Below are 25,372 nucleotides of genomic sequence, written 5' to 3' on the forward strand. Positions count from 1 at the left end.
TTCTGCTTGTGGGGGGACTCCAGAACCAATGGGGCATAACTTTAAAATCCAAGCCAGATCGTTCAGGAGAGATGATTTAAAAAACACTGCTGAACACAATGCAGAGCATGCACTCATAAAAAGAAGTAGGTCCTAGCTCCATTAATGATTTAAAACCTGAGATTGATAAATGTTTGTTAGCCAAGTGTATTAAGGTAGGTGGGTGGATTTAGGATACAGATCGGCCATAATTTCCTTGAATGGTGAAACAGGTTGAATTGCCTCCTACTGTTTCTATGCAAGTCTCAGAATTCAACCCAGTCCCAAATCTTCTTGATTCGACCCAGCCTGTGTTGCAGTCGAATGGGTGGAGAGGATAAATTGGGGGCTTGCAAGTTCATCTCTTTAATCACGGAACACAGGCAATCGATGGTCCTGACCATAATGAGCTCAAAGCTGGGAGTGAGAACTTCATGTTTACTCCAGCTAATGACCTGATTGTAGGGTGGCGTAGTGCTCGTGTTATTAGACTAATTCAAAATCCTGGACTAGTAATCCAGAGAACACGTGTTCAACTTTCGAGCTTTTGATTTCAGTTTTAAAGACTGGGAAATGAAAAGCTGGTAAATGTAAAATTGATCATGAAGCAGCTGGATTATTGTAAAAACCAAACTGGTTCATTAATGTCCTTTTAGAGAAGGGAACCTGCTGTCGTGGTTTGGCCTCTATGTCTCCAGTCTTGTAACAAACACTTCCTAACTGCTCTAACTAATCACTAAAGAACTGTACTGCCTAACCAGGATACACCTCGGACACAGTGCGCACAGGTCTGGGGCTAGGGTAAACCTCGGACACAGTGCGCACAGGTCAGGGCCAGGGTACACCTCGGACACAGTGCGCACAGGTCAGGGCCAGGGTACACCTTGGACACAGTGCGCACAGGTCAGGGCCAGGGTACACCTCGGACACAGTGCGCACAGGTCTGGGGCTAGGGTAAACCTCGGACACAGTGCTCACAGGTTAGGGCCAGGGTACACCTCGGACACAGTGCGCACAGGTCTGGGGCTAGGGTAAACCTCGGACACAGTGCTCACAGGTTAGGGCCAGGGTACACCTCGGACACAGTGCGCACAGGTCTGGGGCTAGGGTAAACCTCGGACACAGTGCTCACAGGTTAGGGCCAGGGTACACCTCGGACACAGTGCGCACAGGTCTGGGGCTAGGGTAAACCTCGGACATCATGCTTACAGGTCTTGGACCAGAGTAAACATTGGACACCTTGCGCACAGGCCTTCGACCAGAGTAAACCAACAATGCCAGAGGATACATTTGCATTTTGTTAAAATGTATGACAGTTTCTGAGTGTGAACTTGAATGTTAAGATTAATTCATGAAAAAAATAGGAAAGGGCTCAACACCGTTTGACTATTTTGTGTTCTCCTTACAGGAAGCAGTGACTGGAAAAAGAAAAATAAATCGTTTTGGCAAGGATTTCGGAAATCGCCGAAAGGGAGTGCAGTGCAGGAACTGTGTAAAGGTAAAGCTATTGTGGGGCAGCCTTTCATATCTTCCTGGACTTGTGCCAAATGTGCAATGGGGTAGGAACTTTAGCTTAAAGGCCAGTTGTTCGGGTGCCAACCCTCAAGGATTGTCCTGGGATTTGAAGGAAACAAGGATTAATCTCCTGGATACTGATTCAAGCTTCTCCCAGGAGACAGATCACAGGAGGTATTGAAAAAAAATGATGCAGCTTTAATTTGCTTTGAATTGTTCTTGGGTTAGAGATGGTGGGGGGCGGAGGGGACTGTTCAACTGGGTAGGGGGCAATTGGGGGTGGGAGATCATGTGATGAAATGCCCAGGTTTAATAAGAACTGCCAAAGCTACCTAAGCTATTGCAGTGATCTACCTATATTAAACACAATTGCGTCAAACACATTTTATGGTAGGTACAGTCGAGGGTTTAGTATTACTCCCCAATTCTCTCATTGGGTCTCTCGACTCTACAAAGTATGTCTTTAGGTGCTTAATATCCAGGTAAATAGAGTGTGACACAAGGAGTTGAATCAAGACCACAATCCCCGCTCTTCATAGTCTTGATTAACTGGAACACAGCATATGCAGTACATATGACCTTCAGTGGACAAATAAAGATATCCTCTACCAGACTGAGGATCAGTTAAAAAGCATTGGATAGATTTATTTAAATCAACAGGTCTCAATACAAGGCTTTTGGTTATGACACTGACAGACGTTACGATTTTCCTTGAAAACAAGACTAGAAACATCCTTGTCCTGCTCTAATCCACCTCTCTATTTGTATATTTTAATTGTAAGAATGTTTTTTTCCCATTAGGAGGCAATTTAGCGTGGCCAATCCACCTACATCTTTGGGTTGTGGGGGTGAGACCCACGCAGACACGGGGAGAATATGTGAACTCCACATGGACAATGAGCCGGGATTGAACCAGAGACCTCGGCGTCGTGATACAGCAGTGCTAACCACTACGCCACCCCCAATATTTATACATAATAATTCCTGTGCGATACGCACCACAGAACTAGATCTAGCCCAGTCTCTCTGCTGATTTCCAACTGATTAAAAGGTATTGCCGTACGATATCGTTACATCACAATTATTACCACCAGACTGACTGCAGTGGTTTATGAAGAAGGCACACCACCACTTCAAAAAAAGTTTTATATCTTTACTTTCTGGCAAAGGCACAATGGCCGAATGACCACCTGTGAGATTTCGTGATGGTTTACCTGATTTTTCAGTTCCAGGAATTAAAACCTCTTTTAGTTTTATCTCCGCAAAACTTGAGATTCTGCTGAGCTTTGCTGGGCGGGTCATGATTTAAAACCTCACCTTCAAAGACTTTTTAATAACAGATGAAATTCTTTTACCCCCAACCCAATTTTCCTTGTTGATTTTTGAAGGAGAAGATGTTGGATTTGTGGCCAGTGAGATTACCATGAGTGATAAGGACCGCATTGAACTGATGATGATGGTCAAAGATAAGATGATCACAATAGAGGAGGCACTTGCTAAGGTAACTAGGACGCCTCTTTGCACTTTGTAATTAAAGTAACTGCTATTCGTATTTGGTTCAGTTTACTTGGTCATTTTATTGTCACAGCTACTGAGTCAGAAGGTTGTGGGTTCAAGCCTAGTTCAGAGGTTTTCCTCTGGCTTGATTTGTCCCTTTGCGTTCCATCCCAATGCACCTATTTTTAAGTTTTACCATACATTAATGGAATCAGAGAAGAGTTGGATGTAAATGGGCTAATTTTGGGCAGAAATTCTGATCTGCGTTTCCGCAGGTAATTCCAGACCCAAATACTTTTATCTTGCCACCAACTATCATTCCCATCCAGAAGAACAAACTCTGATGCACCCATGAGACAATTTTTCGAGGTGTGGCAAATTCTAACCTTGCAGGCCGAATGCTGTTGTTCTCTGCTGCTGTTATGGATGTCATTTAAATATCTACTAATAAGAAAAATTGCATTTATAGGGCGCCTTTCAAACTCTCAGAATGTCTCAAAGTGCTTTACCGTCAAAGAAGTACATGGTAAGTGTCTCATTCTTGTATTATAGGAAAGACAGTAGCAAATTTACACAAAGCAAGGTCTCACAAACAGCCCCTCTGGCTGGCTGTGCAGAAATCCTTAGTGATTCAACGTAGATTATGTGCTCCAGTCTCTCGCATGGGACTTAAAACCACAACCTTCTGACTGAAAAGCAGGAGTGATACCACTGAGCCAAGGTTAATTCTAATCACTCTGGGGGGAATGTCACTGTCTGCCCTATATGTTTATTATTTTCCTTGGTTTTATTTCCTACAGAAGAGTTGATTATGATTTATTTTTCAGCTCAAAGAATATGAATGTCATAGCAGGTTGTCGCTGAGCATGGATTCAACTCAACCGGCTGGTGGAGTCCATGAGCCATGGGATGAGTCCTCCGACGGTGGTGTGAGTAAAGTCTATTTAATTCTGGCAAACTCTCGGAAGCCGAAAACCTTTAGGCGGCATTGATCCCAACTGCTACCCCAAAGCCATGCCTGCTGGTGAAAGAGAAAAAGGACAAAGACTTGCCTTTATGTAGTGCCTTTCATGACCTGCTTTTAATCACTGTTGTAATATAGGAAAGGTGGCTGACTATTCATGCACAGTGAGGTCCATAGCTCAGAAACAGCCCATCTATCACAACTTATCGTGTTCCTCACACCCCTTCTGCACTGTTCTGTTCCTTTACCCCTTCGTGTGCTTAGCTAGCTCCTCGTGAAATACATCTATGATATTTTCTTCAACAAATTCTTCTTACTAGTCTCTGGATTCAAAGGATTTTCCCGAATTCCCTATTAGGTGTAGTAGTGGCTATCTTATATTGACGTCCTCTACTTTTGGACAACCCCACATGTGGAAACGGTATCTCAACATCTGTTAGATCTGTCTGGAAATTCACTCCAGCATTTGATTTTCTTTCTTTGTGGCCTTCTGAACCTGCACTGCTGTTTTTAGCGGCTTGTGTACCCCTGGATTGCTTTGCTGCTCCACTCCAGTATGACTCATCCCATAAGCATGTAGCCTTGTTATTCTTACTGCCAAAGTGTACCACCTCAGTTATCTGTATTAAAATTAATTTCCTAAGTACATGCCCATTCGGCAAATTTATCAATGCCTTCCTGCATTTTGCCAGATTTTTTCTTTGTATTAACTACGCCTCATAAACTGATATCATCTACAAGTTTCAAAATTGAACTTCCAATTCCGACGTCCTGATTATTAACAAAAATTGTGACAATGGTGATCACAGCACCGATTCCTGTAGAAAGCCACATCCCACTTTTCGTCATTCTAAATAGCGATCCGTAATCCCTGTTTTACCATTCTGTGGCCAACTTGGCATCCATTCTGCCAATCGCCATGTTCTGACCTTCACCATGAATCTACCATATGATACTTTTAAAGGCCTTTTGAAAATCCAACTTTGTTATATTGACTGCATTACTCCTGCACTCTTTCTGACATTTCTTCAAAGAACTCAGTAAGATTGGCTCAGCATATTATTCCTTTTTGAAATCTGTACAGACTACTCTTAGTTATGCATTCGATTCCAGATGTTTTTCTGTTTTATCTTTGAGGATTCTGTTATATTTCCCACCACCAGTGTTGGGCTGAATAGTCTGAGTCTCTAGACTTGTTCAATTACTGTTTTAAGTAAAGGAATCACACGTGCTGCCTACCAGTCTTCTGGCACTATTCCCTTTTTTAATTAATATATTGTGTGTGTGTGTTTATGTGTTTGTGCCTCTGATAGATCTTCTTTAGCTGTTTTTATTTGTATATTGCAATCTATCTAAACCAGTGGTATTATCTTCTCTAGGCCTCATTAGTTTAGCAATTATCTCCTGCCGTTCTATCTTAAATGCCATTACAACTTTTATTTTATCTCTTTTTTTTAATGTCATGACCTGCTTAACAGTCGATAATTTTGCCATTCTGCAAGAAGGTTAAGTTTGAACTGAGGGAAAGGATGGAGGGGTTCTACAATTCATGGGCGTTATTCATTATGCACTTTCAAGAATTGGATAATATCGAAAATTCGGGGGGGTGGGGGGGGGAGGGAGGAGGGGATTGTATGGGTGGGAGGCCCGAATCCCGCCTCGACGCCGGCTGCCGTATTCTCCGGCGCTGTTTTTCGGGGGGGTGCGGGATCACAGCGCCGGTCGAGGGCTGTTGACCATGGGGGGGACCCGACCCCGTGGGGGGCCCCCACGGTGGCCTGGCCCGCGATCGGGGCCCACCGATTTGAGGGCGGGCTTGTTCTGTGGGGGCACTTCTTCCGCGCCGAGCCCCTGTCGGGATCCGCCATATTGCTCGGGGGCCGGCGCGGAGAAGAGAACCCCACCGCGCATGCAAGAGAATACTCCGGCCGTTCCGCGCATACGCGAACTCGCGCCGTCCCTTTGGCGCCGACTGGAGTGGAGCCAACCCCCCCGGCGTCAATGTAGCCCCCTAGAATGGTAAGCATTCTTCACCTTGGGAGACCGTTGACGCCGGAGTCATTGGCGCCGGTTTTCCCGCCGGCGTGGAGACTTAGTCCCCAGAAGGGAGGATCCCGGCCTATGTGTTAATGATGACTGGGTGATTCCTGATTCCTTTTTATTATTTGTTTATGGTAACATGCGGGCAGTTGTTTGGGGGTTGGTGGGAGGGTGGGATTGTTATTGTTGATATGGGGATTGACATTATAATTCGTTACTGCTTATTATTTATTGTTGGTGGGTGCAAATTTGAGAGAAAATGTGAAAAAGGAGAATAAAATTTTTTTAAAAAATAAATGTTGCCATTCTGCCATTACCTGTGCGTTTGACTTGTGAATCCCATAGTTTATTTTATAGATTCAGGCATGTAGGCATCACTGACAAGGCTAGTATTTCCAGCACATCACTGATTGCCTTTGAGAAGGTGTGGGCTAGCACCTTTTTGAACATCTGCTGACATGCGCTGTTTATTTATGTCTTCAGAATACTTTATTTCATTTTATATTCCTTGGCAATTTCATTTCATAGCACCTCTTTGTTTTCTTGTTTCCTAACCTCTTTGTATTCCCTTCTGTCATTCTCTCTTTTATTCACAGTGTACTTATTGTACACCCTTTTTCTTGAGTAGCAATTTTGCCCTTGTGCATCCATGGTATTCCATTATGGCTAGTTGATTTTGTGGTGCAAAATATGTCTCCTAAACTCTATTGATCATTGTTATTTTATACTATTGTACCAAATCTTTGTCAAAATTATTTTGGTTTACCTTTCCCAAACCCAGTCGCTGTCCCCAAAAATGAGCTATGTGTAATATGTTTCTTCCAATCTTTGTCTTTCCTGTGTTTCTCTCAATCATTATGTTGGACTTAATTTTGCTGTGATTGCTACTATCTAGATTCTCCCCTATGCTTACACCTCTTGTCTGCTTTTGCGCATTTTCCAATCATCGAATTAGTATTGATTTTTCTCTTATGCTTCTTGTATGCTGAATAATAAAGGAGACTCAAAGACGCAGTAAAAACACTCCAGTATTGGGCACTGCGACTGTATTTTCCGCTCAAGTTCCTGGGTGTACTTTGATCTCAAGTGCTGGAGTTCATCAGAGACAAGAGTGAGATCCCCTGTCCTACCCCCGTCCCTCTTTTCCCCCCACTTCCCTCCCCTAGTTCCTCCCCACCCCAGCTCTCCGACCTTACAATGAAGGAAAAGTCATTGAGGAAGCAGCTGGTTGGTCCTTGGACTGTACCCTGAGGAACTCCTGCAGTGATGTCCTGGAACTGAAATGATTGACCTTTTACAACCACAGCCACCTTTCTTTGTGCTAGGTATGATTCCAACCAACGGTGAGTTTTCCTCCTGATTCCCACTAACTTCAGTTTTGGTCAAATGCTGCCTTGATGCCAAGGGCAATCACTCTCACCTCTCGAGTTCAGTTCTTTTGCCCATGTTTGGACCGAGGCTGCAATGAGGTTATAAACCAAATGTCCCTGACATTCTGTGAGTCAGGTAAAGTTCATCAAGCCCACTGTATTTAATGTAAATTCCACTTCTCACCTGTTCAGATATGGGAGCAGCTGGATGACGATATTCAGGAGCTGAAGAATGATGATGTCCAAGAGGTGAAGTTTAAAAGACTCCACAAATTGGTTTCTTCAAAACGCAGATCAAAAAAGAAACTGATTAAAGTGGATGAAATGAAGACATCTAATGCAGGTAAACTGGAGTACATTCCACTGCAGTCTTGATACAGTGTGAATAAATAGTATGATTTAGAATCAATACAGTGTGAATAACTAGTCTAATTAAGAATCTACTGAGATCAGAAATGGATCCAGCACTCACCCAGAGGATGCATGCTTGTAAGCCTTCTCCAGTCCAATTAATACCCTTTTACCAATGCAAAAGCAAAATACAGTGGATTCTGGAAATCTGAAATAAGTCCAAAGATGTGCAAGTTAGGTGGATTGGCCATTCTAAATTGCCCTTAATGTCCAAAATGGTTAGGTGGGCTAACAGGGGTAGGTTGGAAGTGTGGGTTTAAGTAGGGTGCTCTTTCCAAGGACCGGTGCAGACCCAATGGGCCGAATGGCCTCCTTCTATACTTCTATAAATTCTATGAAAAAGCAGAAAATTCTGAGGGGAATTGATTCCAAAATTGGGAGGTGATGCCTCAGTTATAAAGAGCATTGATGGGACCACATCTGGAGAATTGTGTACTGTATTGGTCCTTATTTAAGGAAAGACATAAATGCATCAAATGCAGTTCAGAGGAGCTTTAATAGACTAATACCAGGAATAGATGGGTTGTTTTGCAAAGTGGTTGGAGAGGTGGGTTTGTATCTATTAGAGTTTTGAAGAGTAAGAGGCGACTTGGTCGAAATCTTTAAGATCCTGAGGGGCATTGACTGGGTGGATGTGGCGAGAATGTTTCCTCTTCTGGATGAATTTAGAACTAGTGGTCACTGTTTCAAAATAAGAAAGACAGAGACCAGGAAAAATTTGTTCTCTGAGGCTGGCAAGTCTCTGGAACTCTCTTGCTCAAGAGGCAGTGGAAGCAGAATCTTTGAATATAATAAAGCCAGAGCTAGATATCCCCTTAATTATAAAGGGGTGAAAGGTTATCGGGAGTCGACAGGAATATGGGGTTGAAGTTACATTCAGCCATGATCTTATTGAAGGGCACAGCAGGCTTGAGGGGCTATGTGCCCTTCTCCTGCTCCTAATTCGTATGTTCGTATGTAGGCAATCTATCTGTGGAGAGAAGCAATTAGTGTTTATGGTCATTGAGCTTTCATCTGAACCTTTTTACCCCTAGCTTTGTTTTGTGGCCATCAGCCAACCTTCTGTCGTGCTGCTCATATTTCCTTTTAGCCAAACGTGCCTCTTTTGCAACACTTCGTCAGGAACCTTTGTAAATCGAAGTACATTACCTCTCACTAAATTCCTTTGACAATTCAATCGGCCGCTTCCTAAAAAGAAAAACTTTATTAAACTTGGCAAATGCAAATTGCCTTTAACAATCCATGCCGGCTATCTTTTGATTAATCAGTGCACTGCTACATTCTCACTAATTTAATCTCCAAATATAGATTCTATCATTGGTCGATTTTATCCTTTTATGATTTTATCAAGTGGTACATGAGCCAACTTTCCAGTCCTAAGGCATAATGTGGGATTGAAAGGTTGTGACCTATGTTTCTACCAACTCCAATGATTTTACCTGGGCCCACTGATCGATCCACCTATAATTCTGCTCATCTTTTTTGCAGATTAAATCCCTTTTATCTAATTATCTCTAACTGTTATTCTGGATGTTCTTTAGTACAATTATATTTTCACTTTTGCCATTGTCAAAAATAAGAGCAAAAATTGTACATTTCCATAGAATCCCTGCAATACAGAAGGAGGCCATTTAGCCCATAGAGTCTGCACCGACCTTCTGAGAGAGCACCCTACCTAGGTCACCTTCCCCACCCTATACGCGTAACCCGACCTAACCTGCACATCTTTGGACTGTGGTGGGGAAACCCGAGCACCCAGAGGAAACCGACGCAGATACAGGGAGAACGTACAAACTCCACACAGTCACCCAAGACTGGAATTGAAGTCAGGTCCCTGGTGCTGTGAGGCAGCAGTGCTAACCATTCTGCCACTGTACATATCACGTTTCGAACATGGCCTGTGAGAGAGTAAAAATAGAGAAATGAACCCCGAGTTTGAGTTGATCTGAAAACTCTGCTTTCCCTCAATTGTCTTACACTTCCAAGGTTTCAATAATAGCCTCTTAAAAGTCACTTATGATGCTTGAAGTTGCTGCATCACCTCCCATTTGAGTTAGTCCTCTCTGAAAGCTGTAACTGCGACCAGAGATATAAGAGGAATTCATTACTTGTATGTTCATAGACTGAGCAAGTTCAAAGGAGCAACAGTTCGGACATAAGTTACAGTGCTGACTCATCAACTCACGTTTACTTTTGGGCGTCACTGAGGCACACTGGTTAGCACTGCTGCCTCACGACACTGAGGTCCCAGGTTTGGTCCGGGCTCCAGGTCACTGCGCTGTGGAGTTTGCACATTCCCCCTGTGTTTGCATGGGTCTCACCCCCACAACCCAAAAGATGTGCAGGCTAGGTGGATTGGCCACACTACATTGCCCCTTAATTGGCAAAAAAATTATTGGCTACTCTAAATTTAAAAAAAAACTCATGTTCACTTTGAATGTAGTTTCCTGCTTTGAATCAATTCTATTACCCTTTAGAGATTGGAATTGCTTTGAGCACATGAAATGAAATGCAAATCGCTTATTGTCACAAGTAGGCTTCAATGAAGTTACTGTGAAAAGCCCCTAGTTGCCACATTCCGGCGCCTGTCCAGGGAGGCTGGTACGAGAATCGAACCGTGCTGCTGGCCCGCTTGGTCTGCTTTAAAAGCCAGCAATTTAGCCAAGTGGGCTAAACCAGCCCCATCAGTAATATTCAGTAATACCCCAATTCTCCACATTTGTGTGAGCAATTGGACATGCATCATGCAGTGTGGTTGAGTTGGAAGCTTTCTTTGAGCCTGTAGAGGTGTTGGTATTACAACAGCTCCAGTTTTAATTTTTTTAAAGCAAAAGATTCATTTATCTGACGCCTTTTCAGGACCTCAAGATATCCCAAAGTATGTCACAGCCAATGAAGTATTTTAGAACTGTACTCAATGGCGTAAAGTAAGAATCACAGAAGTAGTTTGCGCTCAACAAGGTATCATAAACAGTAATGAGATAAGCGACCAAATATTCTGTTCTCGTGATGCTGGCTGAAAGATTGGCCAAAACACCAGAGAGGACTCCTTTCTCTCCTTCGAAATTGTGCTGTGGGATCTCTTCTGTCCTGCTGAGAGGGATTACAGGTCCTCATTTTAATGTCTTGGCCAAAGATGGCACCTCTAACAGCACAGCATGTCATGCATACCACCCTGAGGTGTCGGCCTAAATCAGATGCTCAAGTGTCAGGCATGTAACTTGATCCCACAATCCTCTGCTTCAGAGGTGTGAGCACAGAGAATACTTTAGAATGTTTGCTCTGCTGACCGTACGGGGCTGTTTACAAGCTGGAACAAGAGTTTTTGACATTTTGAATGTGACGGTGTAACAGTTGGAAGGGAACATTTGTGACACACACACTTGATCACCTAATTGGTGTAGGAATCTCGTTGAGTAGCCTAAATTTGAAAAATTTCTATTGTTGCCAACCTTTCATATCTGCACTGGAGTCTTTGTTGTCCATAACAGTTTCCCTTTCCACCATTGTCTCATTATTATTATCTTGAGCGTGTAAAATTGGCAGATAATTTTCGCTATTTTGAAGCATTGTCATCACCAACTGGTAGAGTGGATAATGGGTACTTTTAAAATTTAGCTCAGTTGGCTAGACAGCTGGTTCATGATGCAGAACAAAGCCAGCAGTGCGGGTTCAATACCTGTACAGGCTGAGGTTATTCATGAAGGCCCCACCTTTTCAACCTTGCCCCTCGCCTGAGGTGTGGTCATTCTCAGGTTAAATCACCACCAGTCAGCTCTCCCCCTCAAAGCGGAAAGCAGCTTATGGTCATCTGGGGCTATGACAGCATTGCTTTTTTACTTTAAAATATCAGTCCTGTAGCATCAATTTAAACAAACAGATGGTCCAATATGGTTCTTACTATCCTTATCAGTTATTTTGCTCTACTTTAGGGAGGGCACTTTGCAGTGTCAAAGAAAGCAGCCCTCACGTCCTGAATAAGTAGCTTCCTCATGTGCCAGAGGTTTACAGACCTCTGCTCAATGTGACATTTCAGAAAACTATCTTATTCCTGGAGGTTGACTCATAAATGTGTCACTGGAGGGAAGATCTGGAGGAGCCAGGGACTTGAGTGAGTCATAATAAAAACAATAAAACGCTACAAATGCTCAGGTGTGGCAGCATCTGTGGAGGGAGAAACAAAGTTAACATTTTGGGTTGATAATTTTTCATCAGAACTTAAGTGAGTCATGTTCACTATCTCACAAGTACAATGATCTTGAAAGTGCAAAAAACCCATTGCACAGCATTCCAGTGACAGAGGTTCCCACCCCGACATGTTCAGACACCTACCGGAGTGCTATGCAAAAATAAATTTGTTAAATGAGATAACTTGGAATCGCCTCAACTGTTGTCTCCGAATTATTTGCAGGTTTGTTAGTATTAAAGTCAAAGTGTGAATGTTTGTTATCCATCAGCGCGCTGATTTCATGAAGCTGTTTCATAAAACCTCTGACTCAACTTGGGTTAGGTAGATAGGCCATGCTAAATTGCCCCTTAGTGTCCAAAGGTTGGGTGGGGGTCCGGCAATCGGATGGGGAGAGGGGGGGGGAGGGGGGGGCCTGGTGGGATGCTCTTTCAGAGAGTTGGTGCAGACTTGATGGACCGAATGGTCTCTTTCTGCACTGTAGGGATTCTATGAACTTGCATGTCCCTGGATAAGACTGCAAAATATTGGAAGGGTTGGTTCAGAGCAAGTGATCAGTTTAATTTTCTCCTTCCCTTCCACCTCAGAAAACACTTGCGATGGGACACGCAACAAACTGTTGGACTCTCTACATGATGAAAGAGCAGTGAATTACTCAGGGTCGAGGGCTCTCAAAAAACAGCCATACTTGAACAAAACATTGCAGAAGCGGCCCGAGGAAGATCCCACGCCTATGATGGCCGTTTGCAGATCTCCGTCTTCCAGCAGTTTGGAAGGGCAGATGGGAAAGAAGTCAGTCAAACCTTTTCACGCGTCTGTCAAGCACAGTGTCGCACGGGCTCCAAAAAAATCTGGAAAAACGTCCTCTGACTCGGAATGTGGTGAAGACAAGTCACACAAGGCATCCCGCTCCCTGACCGTCAGTGAGGTGGACAAGGGCCTCGCTGCTCAGAATCATGGAGTAAGTGGTCATTCTTTGGCAATTGAGTGAAATCATTGGTTAGTCATAAAATCATGCACTCACCCAGCATAGAAAGGGGCCATTCAACGTTTTATATTTGTGACCGCTCTTTGAGACGGCTACAAAGTGAAAGTACCATAGATGCCCGAAAAGTAGGAAATGCTTAGCAAACCTGTACCACGTGTAGCAGCTGAGGTGAAGAGCATAGATTACTTCGAGGAGCAGCTAGTCAAGCATACAAGAGAGGAAAGATATAATTGATAAGATTTGTCTGGAGCATAAACATCAACCAGTTGGACTGGTTCAATGCTGTAAATTTGAAGTAACTCAGGGCAGCACGGTGGTTCAGTGGTTAGCACTGGGACTATGGTGCTGAGGACCCGGGTTCGAATCCTGGCCCTGGGTCACTGTCCGTGTGGAGTTTGCACATTCTCCCCGTGTCTGCGTGGGTTTCAGCCCCACAACCCAAAGATCTGCTGGTTAGGTGGATTGGCCATGCTAAATTGCACCTTAATTAGGGAAAGAAAATAATTGGGTACTCTACATTTTTTTTTAAAATTCGACATAACTCAGTGCAAGATTAAGTAAAAGCTGCGAGGTGATTCAGATACCAGGTATTCAACAATATGCATAAGTAGACAGAGCAAATGAAATTAAATGCAGAGCCCCTAATTTCCTCTGCAATTGTGCCCTGAGACTCCACTTAAAAGCTTAATTAATTCTGTGTGGTGCAAACATTGGGATGGGGAGGTTACTGGGGGAATTATCTCTTGGCAGTTTCAAGGGGATTGATTTGTCTTGGTAATTTAGAGTGTTGATTTTTAAAGAGGAATTTATAACCCCTTCATGATCCGACAATGAGGTGCCTCCTCTCTGCTTTTTAGCATGTAATGGCTGATATCTAGAGGTGTTTTCTGTTATGTACATAACTATACATTGAGGTTACACTGATTGCCCCCCATTGCAGAGAACTGGCTGCATTATTTTACACACAGCTGTGAATTTATCTTGAAGGGCCTCGTTTAACTGAAGGTTGCCAATTTGGACACAGCAAGATCCCACAGGTGAAAGTGAAATTTCCAAGAGGTGGTTTCTGTAAATAAAGAACAAAGAAAACTACAGCACAGGAATTGGCCCTTCAGCCCTCCAAGCCTGCGCTGACCATGCTCCCCGTCTAAACTAAAATCTTCTATACTTCCAGGATCCATGTCCCTCTATTCCCATCCTATTCATGTATTTGTCAAGATGCCCCTTAAATGTCACAATCGTCCCTGCTTCCACCACCTCCTCTGGCAGTGAGTTCCAGGCACCCACTAACCTCTGTGTTTAAAAAAAAAACTTGCTTCATACATCTCCTCTAAACCTTGCCCCTCGCACCTTAAACCCTTCTTCACCCTCTCTAAAGCCTCCACATGCTTCTGGTAGTGTGGCGACCAGAATTGAACACGATTCTCCAAGTGTGGCCTAACTAAGGTTCGATACAGCTGCAACATGACTTGCCAATTCTTATACTCAGTGACCCGGCGAATGAAGTCAAGCATGCCGTATGCCTTCTTGACTACCTTCTCCACCTGTGTTGCCCCTTTCAGTGACCTGTGGGCCTGTACACCAAGATCTCTCTGACTGTCAATACTCTTGAGGGTTCTACCATTCACTGTATATTCCCTACCTGTATTAGACCTTCCAAAATGCATTACCTCACATTTGTCCGGAATAAACTCCATCTGCCATCTCGCCGCCTAAGTCTCCAAACGATCTAAATCCTGCTGTATCCTCTGACATTCCTCATCGCTATCCACAATTCCACCAACCTTTGTGTCGTCCACAAACTTACTAATCAGACCAGTCACATTTTCCTCCAAATGTTTATATATACTATGAAGAGCAAAGGTCCCAGCACTGATCCCTGTGGAACACCACTGGTCACAGCCCTCCAATCAGAAAACCACCCTTCAGCACGGTGGCCTAATGGTTAGCACAACCGCCTCACGGTGCTGAGGTCCCAGGTTCGATCCCGGCTCTGGGTCACTGTCCGTGTGGAGTTTGCACATTCCCCCCGTGTCTGCGTGGGTTTCGCCCCCACAACCCAAAAATGTGCATAGTAGGTGGATTGGCCACGCTAAATTGCCCCTTAATTGGAAAAAATAATTGGGTAATCTAAATTTATGTTTAAAAAAAAAAGGAAAAAAAAAAACCCACCCTTCCATAGCTACTCTCTGCGTTCTGTGACCTAGCCAGTTCTGTATCCATCTTTCCAGCTCACCTCTGATCCCGTGTGACTTCACCTTTTGTGCCAGTCTGCCATGAGGGACCTTGTCAAAGGCCTTGCTGAAGTCCATATAGACAACATCCACTGCCCTACCGGCATCAATCATCTTTGTGACCTCCTCGAAAAACTCAAGTTAGTGAGGCACAACCTCCCCTTCACAAAACCATGCTGCCTCTCGCTAATACTACCACTTGCTTCCAAACAGGAGTAGATCCTGTCTCGAAGAATTCTCTCCAGTGATTTCCCTACCACTGACGTAAGGCTCATCGGCCTGTAGTACCTTGGATTATCCTTGCTACCCTTCTTAAACAAAGGAACAACATTGGCTATTTTCCAGTCCTCCGGGACATCACCTGAAGACAGTGAGGATCCAAAGATTTCTGTCAATACCAGTTTGTTCTATACTGCTATTTGCAGGCCTTGCTGTGCCTGAACACTTTATTTCTCTGGATTTGACCACTGACAACACTTCACCACCCCCACCCCTCACCCGAAACAAGTTGGATTTTCATGACAATTCGACAGCTTCTATTCACTTTTTTACTGGTTCCAGCTCTTAATTTTCAGACTTTTTAAACTGAATTTAAATTTCAAAACTGTCTTGGTGGGATTTGAACTCACATTATCTGGATTATTAATCCTGGTTTATTCTGGATTACTGGTCCAGCAATATTACTATATTCCAGTACTCCCAATATAATTAAGATTAATAATTATAAAATAAAATTGTCAGACTGACTGTATAAATTGTTGGCTGTAGGATGGCAATAGAAATTTGGCCCCAACCCACTGTTCCACCCATTTCTCTGGAAATGTGTATTCTAATCTGAACAGATTACCTCGATTTTTGGGAGAGGCACAAGATGTCCACTGAGTTGCATAAATAAAATGACGGTCTTTTATTCTATCCCATCAGTGCATTGGTAAAGAAGGGGTCAGCAGTGAGAAAGTGGGCACAGTGAAATCCCCCACAAATTCACGGAAATCGCTGAGCAGGAAGGTCAAGTCAGTGAAAGAGACGGTGAGGAGGAAGATTACAAAGACGTACAGTGGTACTGCTCCCCCCCAGGTAAGTAAACCCTCTCCACCGCCCTTTTAAGACCTTCTTTAAACCCAACCTTTTGGTTACCCCACCTAATCATCTCTCCTAACTTGTCTCAGCAACTGCATTTCCTCGTATCTCGACGTGAAGTGTCTGCGGACATATTTTCCATGTTGTGGGAACACAGAAACGGAGTGTCCTGTTCAGTCCCTTCAGCCTGGTCTGCCATCTAATGGCTGATAAGTGACCTAACTCCATATAGTTGTCTTTGCCTTGTATCCCTTAATATCTTAGGTTCGTAAAAGTCTAGGGGTCTCAGATTTAAAGTTAAGAATGAATTTAACATTATCTGTCCCTTGTGGGACCCTCTTCCAGATTTCTCTCACCCTTTTTGTGTTGAATTGTTTCATAATTTCTCTCTCTAAAGATCTAGCTCTATTTTTTAGGCCCAACAAGTGGAAATATTTTCTCTCTCTATCTGTCTATCTTATCAGTTCCCCTTAGTATCATGAAAACCTTGATTAATTCACCACTAGATCTTCTAAATACCCAGAGAACACCACCTTAGTTTGTATAATTGCTTTTCATACACTGCATTCCTTCCAAAGCCAATACATCCTTTTACAGAATTAAGCACAGGACCCAAAGTCTAATCAAGTCTTTCTCTCTCTTCTATCCCCTTTGACATAAAGGTGAATATCCCATTAGCTTTTTTATTTGCTGTACTATCCATGGTTTTTTAAATTATCTATTTCCATGTACCTTTAAGTTTCTTTGAACCTCCACAGTTTTTAACTTTTCAGCATTTAATCTTTTTTATCTAATCTAATTTATTTTTTTTTGGTCCCAAATGGATGATTTCACATTGAAGTCCATTTGCCACGTGTTTATCCATTCGTTTTATTTATTAATATTTCTTCGTAATTTTATTACGAAGAATTTACACTGCTTAAAATGGCCCATTTCTTTGTGTCATCAGCAAACTTAGATCATGGTTCTCTGGCCTGCCATCCAAGTAGTTGGTTAATATGGTGAATAGTTGAGTTCATAATACATATTCCTTGTAGGGGGCATGACTCGTATTCTGCCCGTTATCTCCAGCCACGAGCCAATTTCCTAACCACGTCAATAATTTTCCCTGTAAAGGCATTATGTAAATTTATCTATTTCCATCTGTTGATTCTCACTTGGTTCATTCTTGCACCTGTACAGGGCCAAGAAACGTTTAGTACTGTCCAATTACGCTCATCCAGGAATAGCATCAGTAGAAAATGTGTACTTGCTCTGAATTGGCATTCTTGCACAGTTTGTGGGTTGGATAAATCGAGGGAATAGAGGAACCTTGACCTTTCACACAGGTGGAATAATAATTAAATTGATTGGCCTGCAATCTGTCCCTCATTGGACCTCTCATTTCCTACTCCCACACATTTGGTGGAAGCTGTGTTTTATTGCTTGTGATAAATGACATCATTTTCTGTTTGTTACCTAGATGTCCTGGCTACTGAGGATCACAACATAATTAGCGATAGTAATCTGAATACAAAACTTCTCTAGGGTTAGAATGGGCAGAGGAAAATCAAAAATTGAACAGACTCCATCTACTAAATTGATTTGTTCCCTTTCTCCCCAGTCGCCATCGAATGGAGTGATGTCCACTGCTCAGATTCCAGATCCAGCTGATAAATCCATCCAACAGGACAGGCCCAAGCTAACTGGCGGTGGTTCAGTGGAGAGTCTACGAAGCTCCTTGAGTGGGCAGAGCTCAATGAGTAAGAGTCCTTTCGTTGCTCAGCTTGGGTGGCCAAACCTCCAGGATTGTCCTGGAGCATCCAGAATTTGACGATTAAGCTCCACGATGCTGCTGCAAGCAACCAGGGAGAAAGTTCAAAGGGGCATTAAACACTTTTTGTTAATTTGCTTTGTAGATGGGGATAGAAAAGCTGTTTGACCAGTGCCCAATATTAATCCAGTTGGCTAAGAAAGAGTCGGTTTGCTTTTCAGTCGGCATTGTGGAAAGTCACAATGTTATGAAGTTGGATCATTGGTGGGAGTGTGGTGGTAGGATGGTTCAAGGTGGGAGGTAAGGTGAGGAAATCTCCAGAAAACCCAACCGAAGTTGACAACCCTACTTTCAGCATTTGTCGAAATGAAGAAGAAGACCTGTTGCGCGTAAACAGAAAGAGGAGCAAACTTAGCTATTCTGACCCATGAAAATCTGAACAATTAAAATATAAATACAGACGGCTAGTTTTGCTGCCTAAGTCGATCCTAACAAGTTCTGGCTATCCTACTGCTGACATATTTGATTTAAAAAAAATAAATTTAGAGCACCCATTAATTCTTTTTCTAATTAAGGGGCAATTTAGCGTGGCAAATCCGCCTACCCTGCACATTGGGTTGTGGGGATGAGACCCACGCAGACAGGGGGAGAATGTGGAAACTCCACATGGACAGTGACCCGGGATCGGACGCGGGACCTCGGTGCCGTGAGGCAGCAGTGCTAGCCACTGCACCACTGTACCGCTGGTTTAGCTCACTAGGCTAAATCGCTGGCTTTTAAAGCAGGCCAGCAGCACGGTTCGATTCCTGTACCAGCCTCCCCGGACAGGCGCCGTAATGTGGCGACTAGGGGCTTTTCACAGTAACTTCATTGAAGCCTACTTGTGACAATACGTGATTATTATTATTATTATTTTTATTATTTGCATTGTCTGCTCCCACTGACTTGAGGCCTGTGCCTGAAGGTTGAGACAAGAAACAGGAGTACAGTAGTCCTCAAAAGCCTGAAATTGTGGCCCTTACCACAGAGGTATTCTCCTTGGGAGTGAACTGTATCTCCACTTTGGACTTCAGAACTCGCCCCACAGACTCACCAACCTAGTGCAGACCCTTTTACCAGAATTAATTCTTCACCTCTGAGAAAAGGAGGCAGAAAGCCAAAATGTCCCCTCTTCACACTGTTACACTGGGTCCACACCCACTATTGTTACTGCAGGTCTGTTGGCAAGCCACTGGAGGCCCCCAGGGAACCATATTACAGAAATCTGCCCCTTTTTCTTCTTAACATCACCTGGTTAATGGTGATTCGCCAAGAAGAAATACCTACCCTTAAAAGTTTTTTCTCTCCATAACCAGTCATGTCACTAGCCAAAGCTCAGTAGGCTGAATTGGCGGTTACCCTTGTGACTTGAAAGCCACGTCCCACAAACCTGAGCCAGAGGTTACATTTTCCAATAACCTTTGCAATGAACTAACCCGGAGGGAAATTACAAATCACAGGGCAGTGGAAGAATCAGGCCTCACTTTGGAGGATGTGGAATATAATGGCTAAGAGTATCTTCTTTACCTCTCCCTATTTCAGGCGGTCAGACAGTGAGTACCACAGATTCATCAGCAAGTAACAGAGAAAGTGTTAAATCGGAAGATGGTGAAGAAGAGGAATCTGCCTACCAGGGGCCTTTTTGTGGCCGAGCTCGAGTCCACACTGACTTTATTCCAAGTCCATACGATACAGATTCACTAAAACTTAAGGTACTACTGAATTATTTTCACTTTTTCCTTTGTTCCCCCCACAGAAAAAACACAATTTAGAATTTACAACCTTTAGTCAAATGGATCTGGTGCCCAGCTCGCTGACCAAACTCAACGGATTAGCACTAAAATAAGAAAAAAATACAGTGGATTCTGGAAATCTGTATTAAAAACCAAAAATGCTGGATAAACTCAGCAGGTCTGGCAGCATCTGTGGAGAGCAAAACAGATAACATTTAAGTCACACGGACTTAAAACATTAATTGTTTCTTTCTCCTTGGCTCCAACCAGACCTGCTGAGTTTATCCAGCATTTTCTGTTTTAATGTCACCAATTTAGGTGTCGCCTCCCCGCTAGTCACCACACTGGTGTCCCCATCACCAGATTTGGGCCATTCGTCTCAAAAGCACACTGAGTTCCATCGGGCTTCTTTGTCCTCTTCCCTAAACCATTAACTGCTCCAGGTTCACCCTGGGGAAGCTCACCTTGTCCATCAGGCCCATCACCAGTTCCCACTGAACAGCCGGTCGACCACTTTCCCCTCCTGACCACCAATGCTTGATTCCTCTGTAAATGGTTCTCTCGTCGCAAGTATTGCCATCTCCTTTTCAGAGCTGCTGCCATCACTGCTGTCTCTGCTCCTTGCTTATTGCTACTCCCCTTTAGGTTGTATCCTACCCTACCCACCATAACATGATAATATTGCTCTGTAGGCAGCTTACTTCAGACTAACTTGTAATGTAGTCCATTCTCACTGACCTCAACAATGGTTTGGTGAATTTAAACCAAGTGAACCATTGCTTTCAAGGGCAGTCAGAAGAAACGCCTTTATCCAGGGAGTGGTTCGAATGTGGAACTTGCGACCGTATGAAGCAGTTGAGGTGATAGTATAGATGCTAGATAAGTATACAAGGAATACAAGGTAATCATTTAGGATCAGATGAAGACGGATGGGAGGAGGTTCATGTGGAACATAAACACCAGCACTGACCAGTTGGGCTGAGTGGCCTGTTTCTCTGCTGTAAATTCTATGTACATACCAGAAACTGGCACTAGTGAGAACATGTTAGCTAGTGATAAAAAGGGTAGAGAAAATACAATCCATGTGCTCAATACCATCCAAACAAGCACTAACTGATTCCCTCTGCCAAACCTGGTCATCTTTACCAGAGGAGAGTGAGAACCTGGTTGGGGGGGGGGGGGGGGGGGGGGGGGGGGCACTGAATCGTGGAACTCTTCAGTACAGAAGGATGCCAATCACCCCTGTGCTAGCCCCCTGAAAAAAGCAATCCAAATTAACTCCATTATTTTCCCCTTTTCCTTGTACGTTTTTCTTTCCCAAAGACTTTTTTTAAAGCCGTTATGGATTCTGTTTCTTTGTAGTAGATTCCTAACTCACTCTTTTGGGAAATAATTTCTCTATTTACATCATCAAAACTGCTTCATGAATTTGAAATCTATCTGATCTTTTGTGTTCTAATGAAAAAAAGAACAATTTCCCTGGTTTCCCCTCATAATTAGAACCTCTCGTACCTGGCACCACCTTAATGTATCTGTTCTGTAGCTTCCCTTTGGCCTTGACATACTTCATGGCGTCCAGACTGTATACAGTATTGCACCGTCAGCCTAACCAAGATTTCTGCAAATCTTCCATGAGCTCTTTATCTTTTACTCTATACCCCTATTAATGAAATCCAAGATGGCTTAAAAAAAAATTCTTACCGATCAAAGTCCTTCCACTTGAAACATTTGTGTCTATGAACCCCAAAGCCTATCTGCAGTCCTTTCAAAGTTTTACCATCTGCATCCTCTCCCATTCTTCACCTCATTTTGCATTAAATTTCACCTGACACCATTCTGGCCCATCTACGAACTTGTGATCTCCTGAAGTCAGTTGCAATCATCATCCCTTTAAACCATGTTTCCTGTTATGTACAGAATGTTGCAAAATTCCCTCCGGTGCTCAAGTCCATTGTCGCCTCTATTCTAGATAATTCATGAAGGCACCACCTTCTCAACCCTGCCCCTCGCCTGAGGTGTGGTGATCCTCAGGTTAAATTGTCAGTTCTCCCCCTCAAAGAGGAAAGTAGTCTATGGTCATCGGAGATTATGGAGACTTATAGAGATGATCAGCGGTCCCAGCAGCAGCCCCTGGAGGTGAAGCAATGAAAAGTAACTGGAGATCAGTTAACAGAACTGCATCTGGTCACTCCAGACCCAGTGGCCTCAAAGCAAAAAAAAGGGCCGGTCTACTTTTGTGGCCTTCAAGTTTGCAGTAATCTCACTCTCATTCTCCTACTGGATGGATACTGGGCTCAGCACAGACCATATGCCCCATGTTTTTGGATACCTTTGAAGATGGACTGTGCTAGTGCTAAAAAAAGAAAGTGAGGCAGGATATGTTGGAAAGCTTCATTTACATGGCAGCCCTTGGCCACCACTTAGCGTGGGTACGGAAACTCTCTTGAGGAGAATGCCGAACTCCCAAGACATCAAAAGGACAGAGACCCATATCATGACCTTAATACACGTTGGGTATAAATTTTCTGAAAGTCAACTCATGAACTTTTATTTTAACTTTAGAAAGTGAATTGGTTGAAAAAAATTGAGACACTTATTTGAACATCAGTTCTACTGTTCACGTTTAAAGGTGCAAAACAAGTCAGAGCTGTTATAATTCTCTTTAAGACCAATAACCTGAAAAGAATCCGAATCAACTCTCACAAAGGAATCAAGGGACACAATTTTACTTTTAAAGTTTTTATTGTAACAATTAAACCCTAAATCATCACAAGCTGGAAAAAGAGATATGAGTTTTCCTTCTTGCACTCATCAGCACAGGTGCAAGAATATCAAATTTCAAAGAGGTCAACAATCTATACTGCATGAGAAAGAGGATGCTCATTGGTTGGCAAGTGGACTGTTGTTGAGGCATTGCCATGGGAGTGCACCAGGGAAGAATTATCCCCCAAGCTTTTGTTTAATTTAAAAAGTTGCAATGATGTGTTCTTGTTTAGAACATAGAATATACAGTACAGAAGAAGGCTATTTGGCCCATTGAGTCTGCACCGACCCACTTAAGCCCTCACTTCCACCCTATCTCTTAACCCAATAATGCCTCCTAACCTTTTTTGATGTGGAGATGCCGGCGTTGGACTGGGGTGAGCACAGTAAGAAGTCTTACAACACCAGGTTAAAGTCCAGCAGGTTTGTTTCGGTACATTGGCGAGACCATGCAGTCGCTGCGACAACGAATGAACGGACATCACGCAACAATCACCAGGCAGGAATGTTCCCTTCCAGTCGGGGAACACTTCAGCAGTCGAGGGCATTCAGCCTCTGATCTTCGGGTAAGCGTTCTCCAAGGTGGCCTTCAGGACGTGCGACAACGCAGAATCGGCAAGCAGAAACTTATAGCCAAGTTTCGCACACATGAGTGTGGCCTCAACCGGGACCTGGGATTCCTGTCGCATTACATTCAACCCCCACCATCTGGCCTGCGCTTGCGAAATCCTACCAACTGTCCTGGCTTGAGACAATTCACACCTCTTTAACCTGGGGTTACCCCTATCTCTGGATCTGTAAAGACTTGATTACCTGCAAATGCTCGCATTCTAAGCATTGTCTGGCATCTTTGAATTTGTCTATATATATGTTTCTGGAACATACCTCTTCATTCACCTGAGGAAGGAGCAGTGCTCCGAAAGCTAGTGTTTGAAACAAACCTGTTGGACTTTAACCTGGTGTTGTAAGACAACTTATTGTGCTAACCTTCTTTGGGACACTAAGGGCAATTTAGCATGGCCAATCCACCTAACCGGCACCTCTTTGGACTGTGGGAGGAAACCGGAGCACCTGGAGGAAACCCACGCAGACACTGGGAGAACGTGCAGACACCGCACAGACAGTGACCTAGCGGGGAAGCGAACCTGGGACCCTGGCGCTGTGAAGCCGCAGTGCTAGCCACTTGTGCTGCCCAAAGGTTGCAAAACTCAGAATATGCAATGCAATTTTTCCATCCTGCCGTCTGGCAGGATTTAACAGTGCAATCAAAGCCAGTGGGTGTTTGGCTGGCTCGCCACTTCCACCACAAGACCAAAAAATCCGAGTTATAGTGTCCAACATTCAATCCAGAAAATCCGAGCTATAGTGTCCAACATTCAATGTGATTCCATGATTTGGCAGCACCTACTGAACATTCCCAAGTTTGATCAGATAACAACCAATTTAAGATTATCATCATGTTCACAATGTGGTTCACCTGCTGGAAGCTGCATATACATTCGTACGCAGGGCTTTATCCTCTGAAGACAAAAAGAACATGCCCAGGTAATGTATCCGTTTCAGTTTTTAAAAAAAATATTTTTATTCTCCTCTTTCACATTTTCTCCCAAATTTGCACCCACCAACAAAAAACAATAAGCAGTAAGGAATATGTCAATCCCCATATCATGCATCTGTTTCAGTTAATTCTCAGTACTCAAGTTCTGTATTATCAAGTGACTATAAAATTAAGTAAGGTAAGATGAAGTCACTATAGTCCCAGATGACTATTGCCTGCTTTCCCCTTTTGAAGGGGAGAGCTGACTGGTGGTGATTTAACCTGAGGATCCCACACCTCAGGCGAGGGGCAAGATTGAGAATAAACTTATGTGTGCAAATACGAACCAGGAGCCGGAGTAGTCCGTTCAGCTCCTTAAACCTGCCATTCAATTAGATCACAGCTGATTTGATCATAATCTCAAGTCTGCATCCCGCCTACCCCCGATAATCTTTCACCCTATTGCTTATCAAGAATCTACCCACTTTTGCTTTACAAATATTCAAAGACTCTTCTTCCACCACCTTCTCAGAAAGTGAGTTCCAAAGAATAAGTATGCATTAAAAGACGAATGGTATTTTGAAAAGATGAATTTCACTTTAAATAGTTGACACCACCAAGATTCGCTCGCATCGCTCCCTGCACAAACGTGGCATCACATACAATCTCTCAGTCTTGCCAACAAGGCCTTTAAGGTCATAATTTTTATTAGTGTCACAAGTGGGCTTACAATAACACTGCAATGAAGTTACTGTGAAAATCCCCATTTGCAGAAGTGTAAAAGTGTAAAACTTTAAAAGTGTAGCAGAGCAGGTGGATACAGCAGGAGCCGGTTTAGCTCAGTTCACTAGACAGCTGATTGATGGTGCAGAGCGAGGCCAGCAGCACGGGTTCAATTCCTGTAGCGGCTGAGGTTATTCGTTGAAGGCCCCTTTTTCTCAACCTTGCCCCTCGCCTGAGGTGTGGTGATCCTCCGGTTAAATCAGCGCTCAATGGGGAAAGCAGCCTGTAGTCTTCTAGGACTATGGCGACTTTACCTTACCTTACAGTGGTTAAGAAGGCATATGGTCTGCTTGTCTTTATTAGTCGAGGCATGGAGTTTAAGAGCAGGGAAGTTATGCTGGAACTGTGTAAAACATTGGTTGGGCACAGCTAGAGTATTGTGTGCAGTTCTGGAATCCACATAATAGGAGGGATGTGATAGCACTGGAAAGGATGCAGAGGAGATTTACCAGGATGTTAAT

At 43.5% G+C, this 25,372-nt stretch overlaps 1 protein-coding gene across 6 annotated transcripts in view; it reads left to right on the top strand.

Moving 5' to 3' along the window:
* The window catches only part of sash1a (SAM and SH3 domain containing 1a), a 194,808-nt gene that overhangs the window by 143,872 nt on the left and 25,564 nt on the right, over nt 1–25,372 (top strand). For 5 of the 6 annotated variants that reach the window (XM_038805204.1, XM_038805233.1, XM_038805251.1 and 2 more), the window contains exons 6-14: nt 1,427–1,516; nt 2,922–3,034; nt 3,500–3,556; nt 3,858–3,959; nt 7,597–7,747; nt 12,589–12,962; nt 16,148–16,300; nt 17,907–18,045; nt 19,638–19,807. In XM_038805204.1, coding sequence (XP_038661132.1) covers nt 1,427–1,516; nt 2,922–3,034; nt 3,500–3,556; nt 3,858–3,959; nt 7,597–7,747; nt 12,589–12,962; nt 16,148–16,300; nt 17,907–18,045; nt 19,638–19,807 — 1,349 coding nt within the window. The remainder of the gene's footprint in view (nt 1–1,426; nt 1,517–2,921; nt 3,035–3,499; nt 3,557–3,857; nt 3,960–7,596; nt 7,748–12,588; nt 12,963–16,147; nt 16,301–17,906; nt 18,046–19,637; nt 19,808–25,372) is intronic. The other variant, XM_038805214.1, reaches the window with a different exon arrangement.

The sequence above is a fragment of the Scyliorhinus canicula genome, chromosome 1, assembly GCF_902713615.1.
Source record: "Scyliorhinus canicula chromosome 1, sScyCan1.1, whole genome shotgun sequence".
Classification (NCBI taxonomy): Eukaryota; Metazoa; Chordata; class Chondrichthyes; order Carcharhiniformes; family Scyliorhinidae; genus Scyliorhinus; species Scyliorhinus canicula.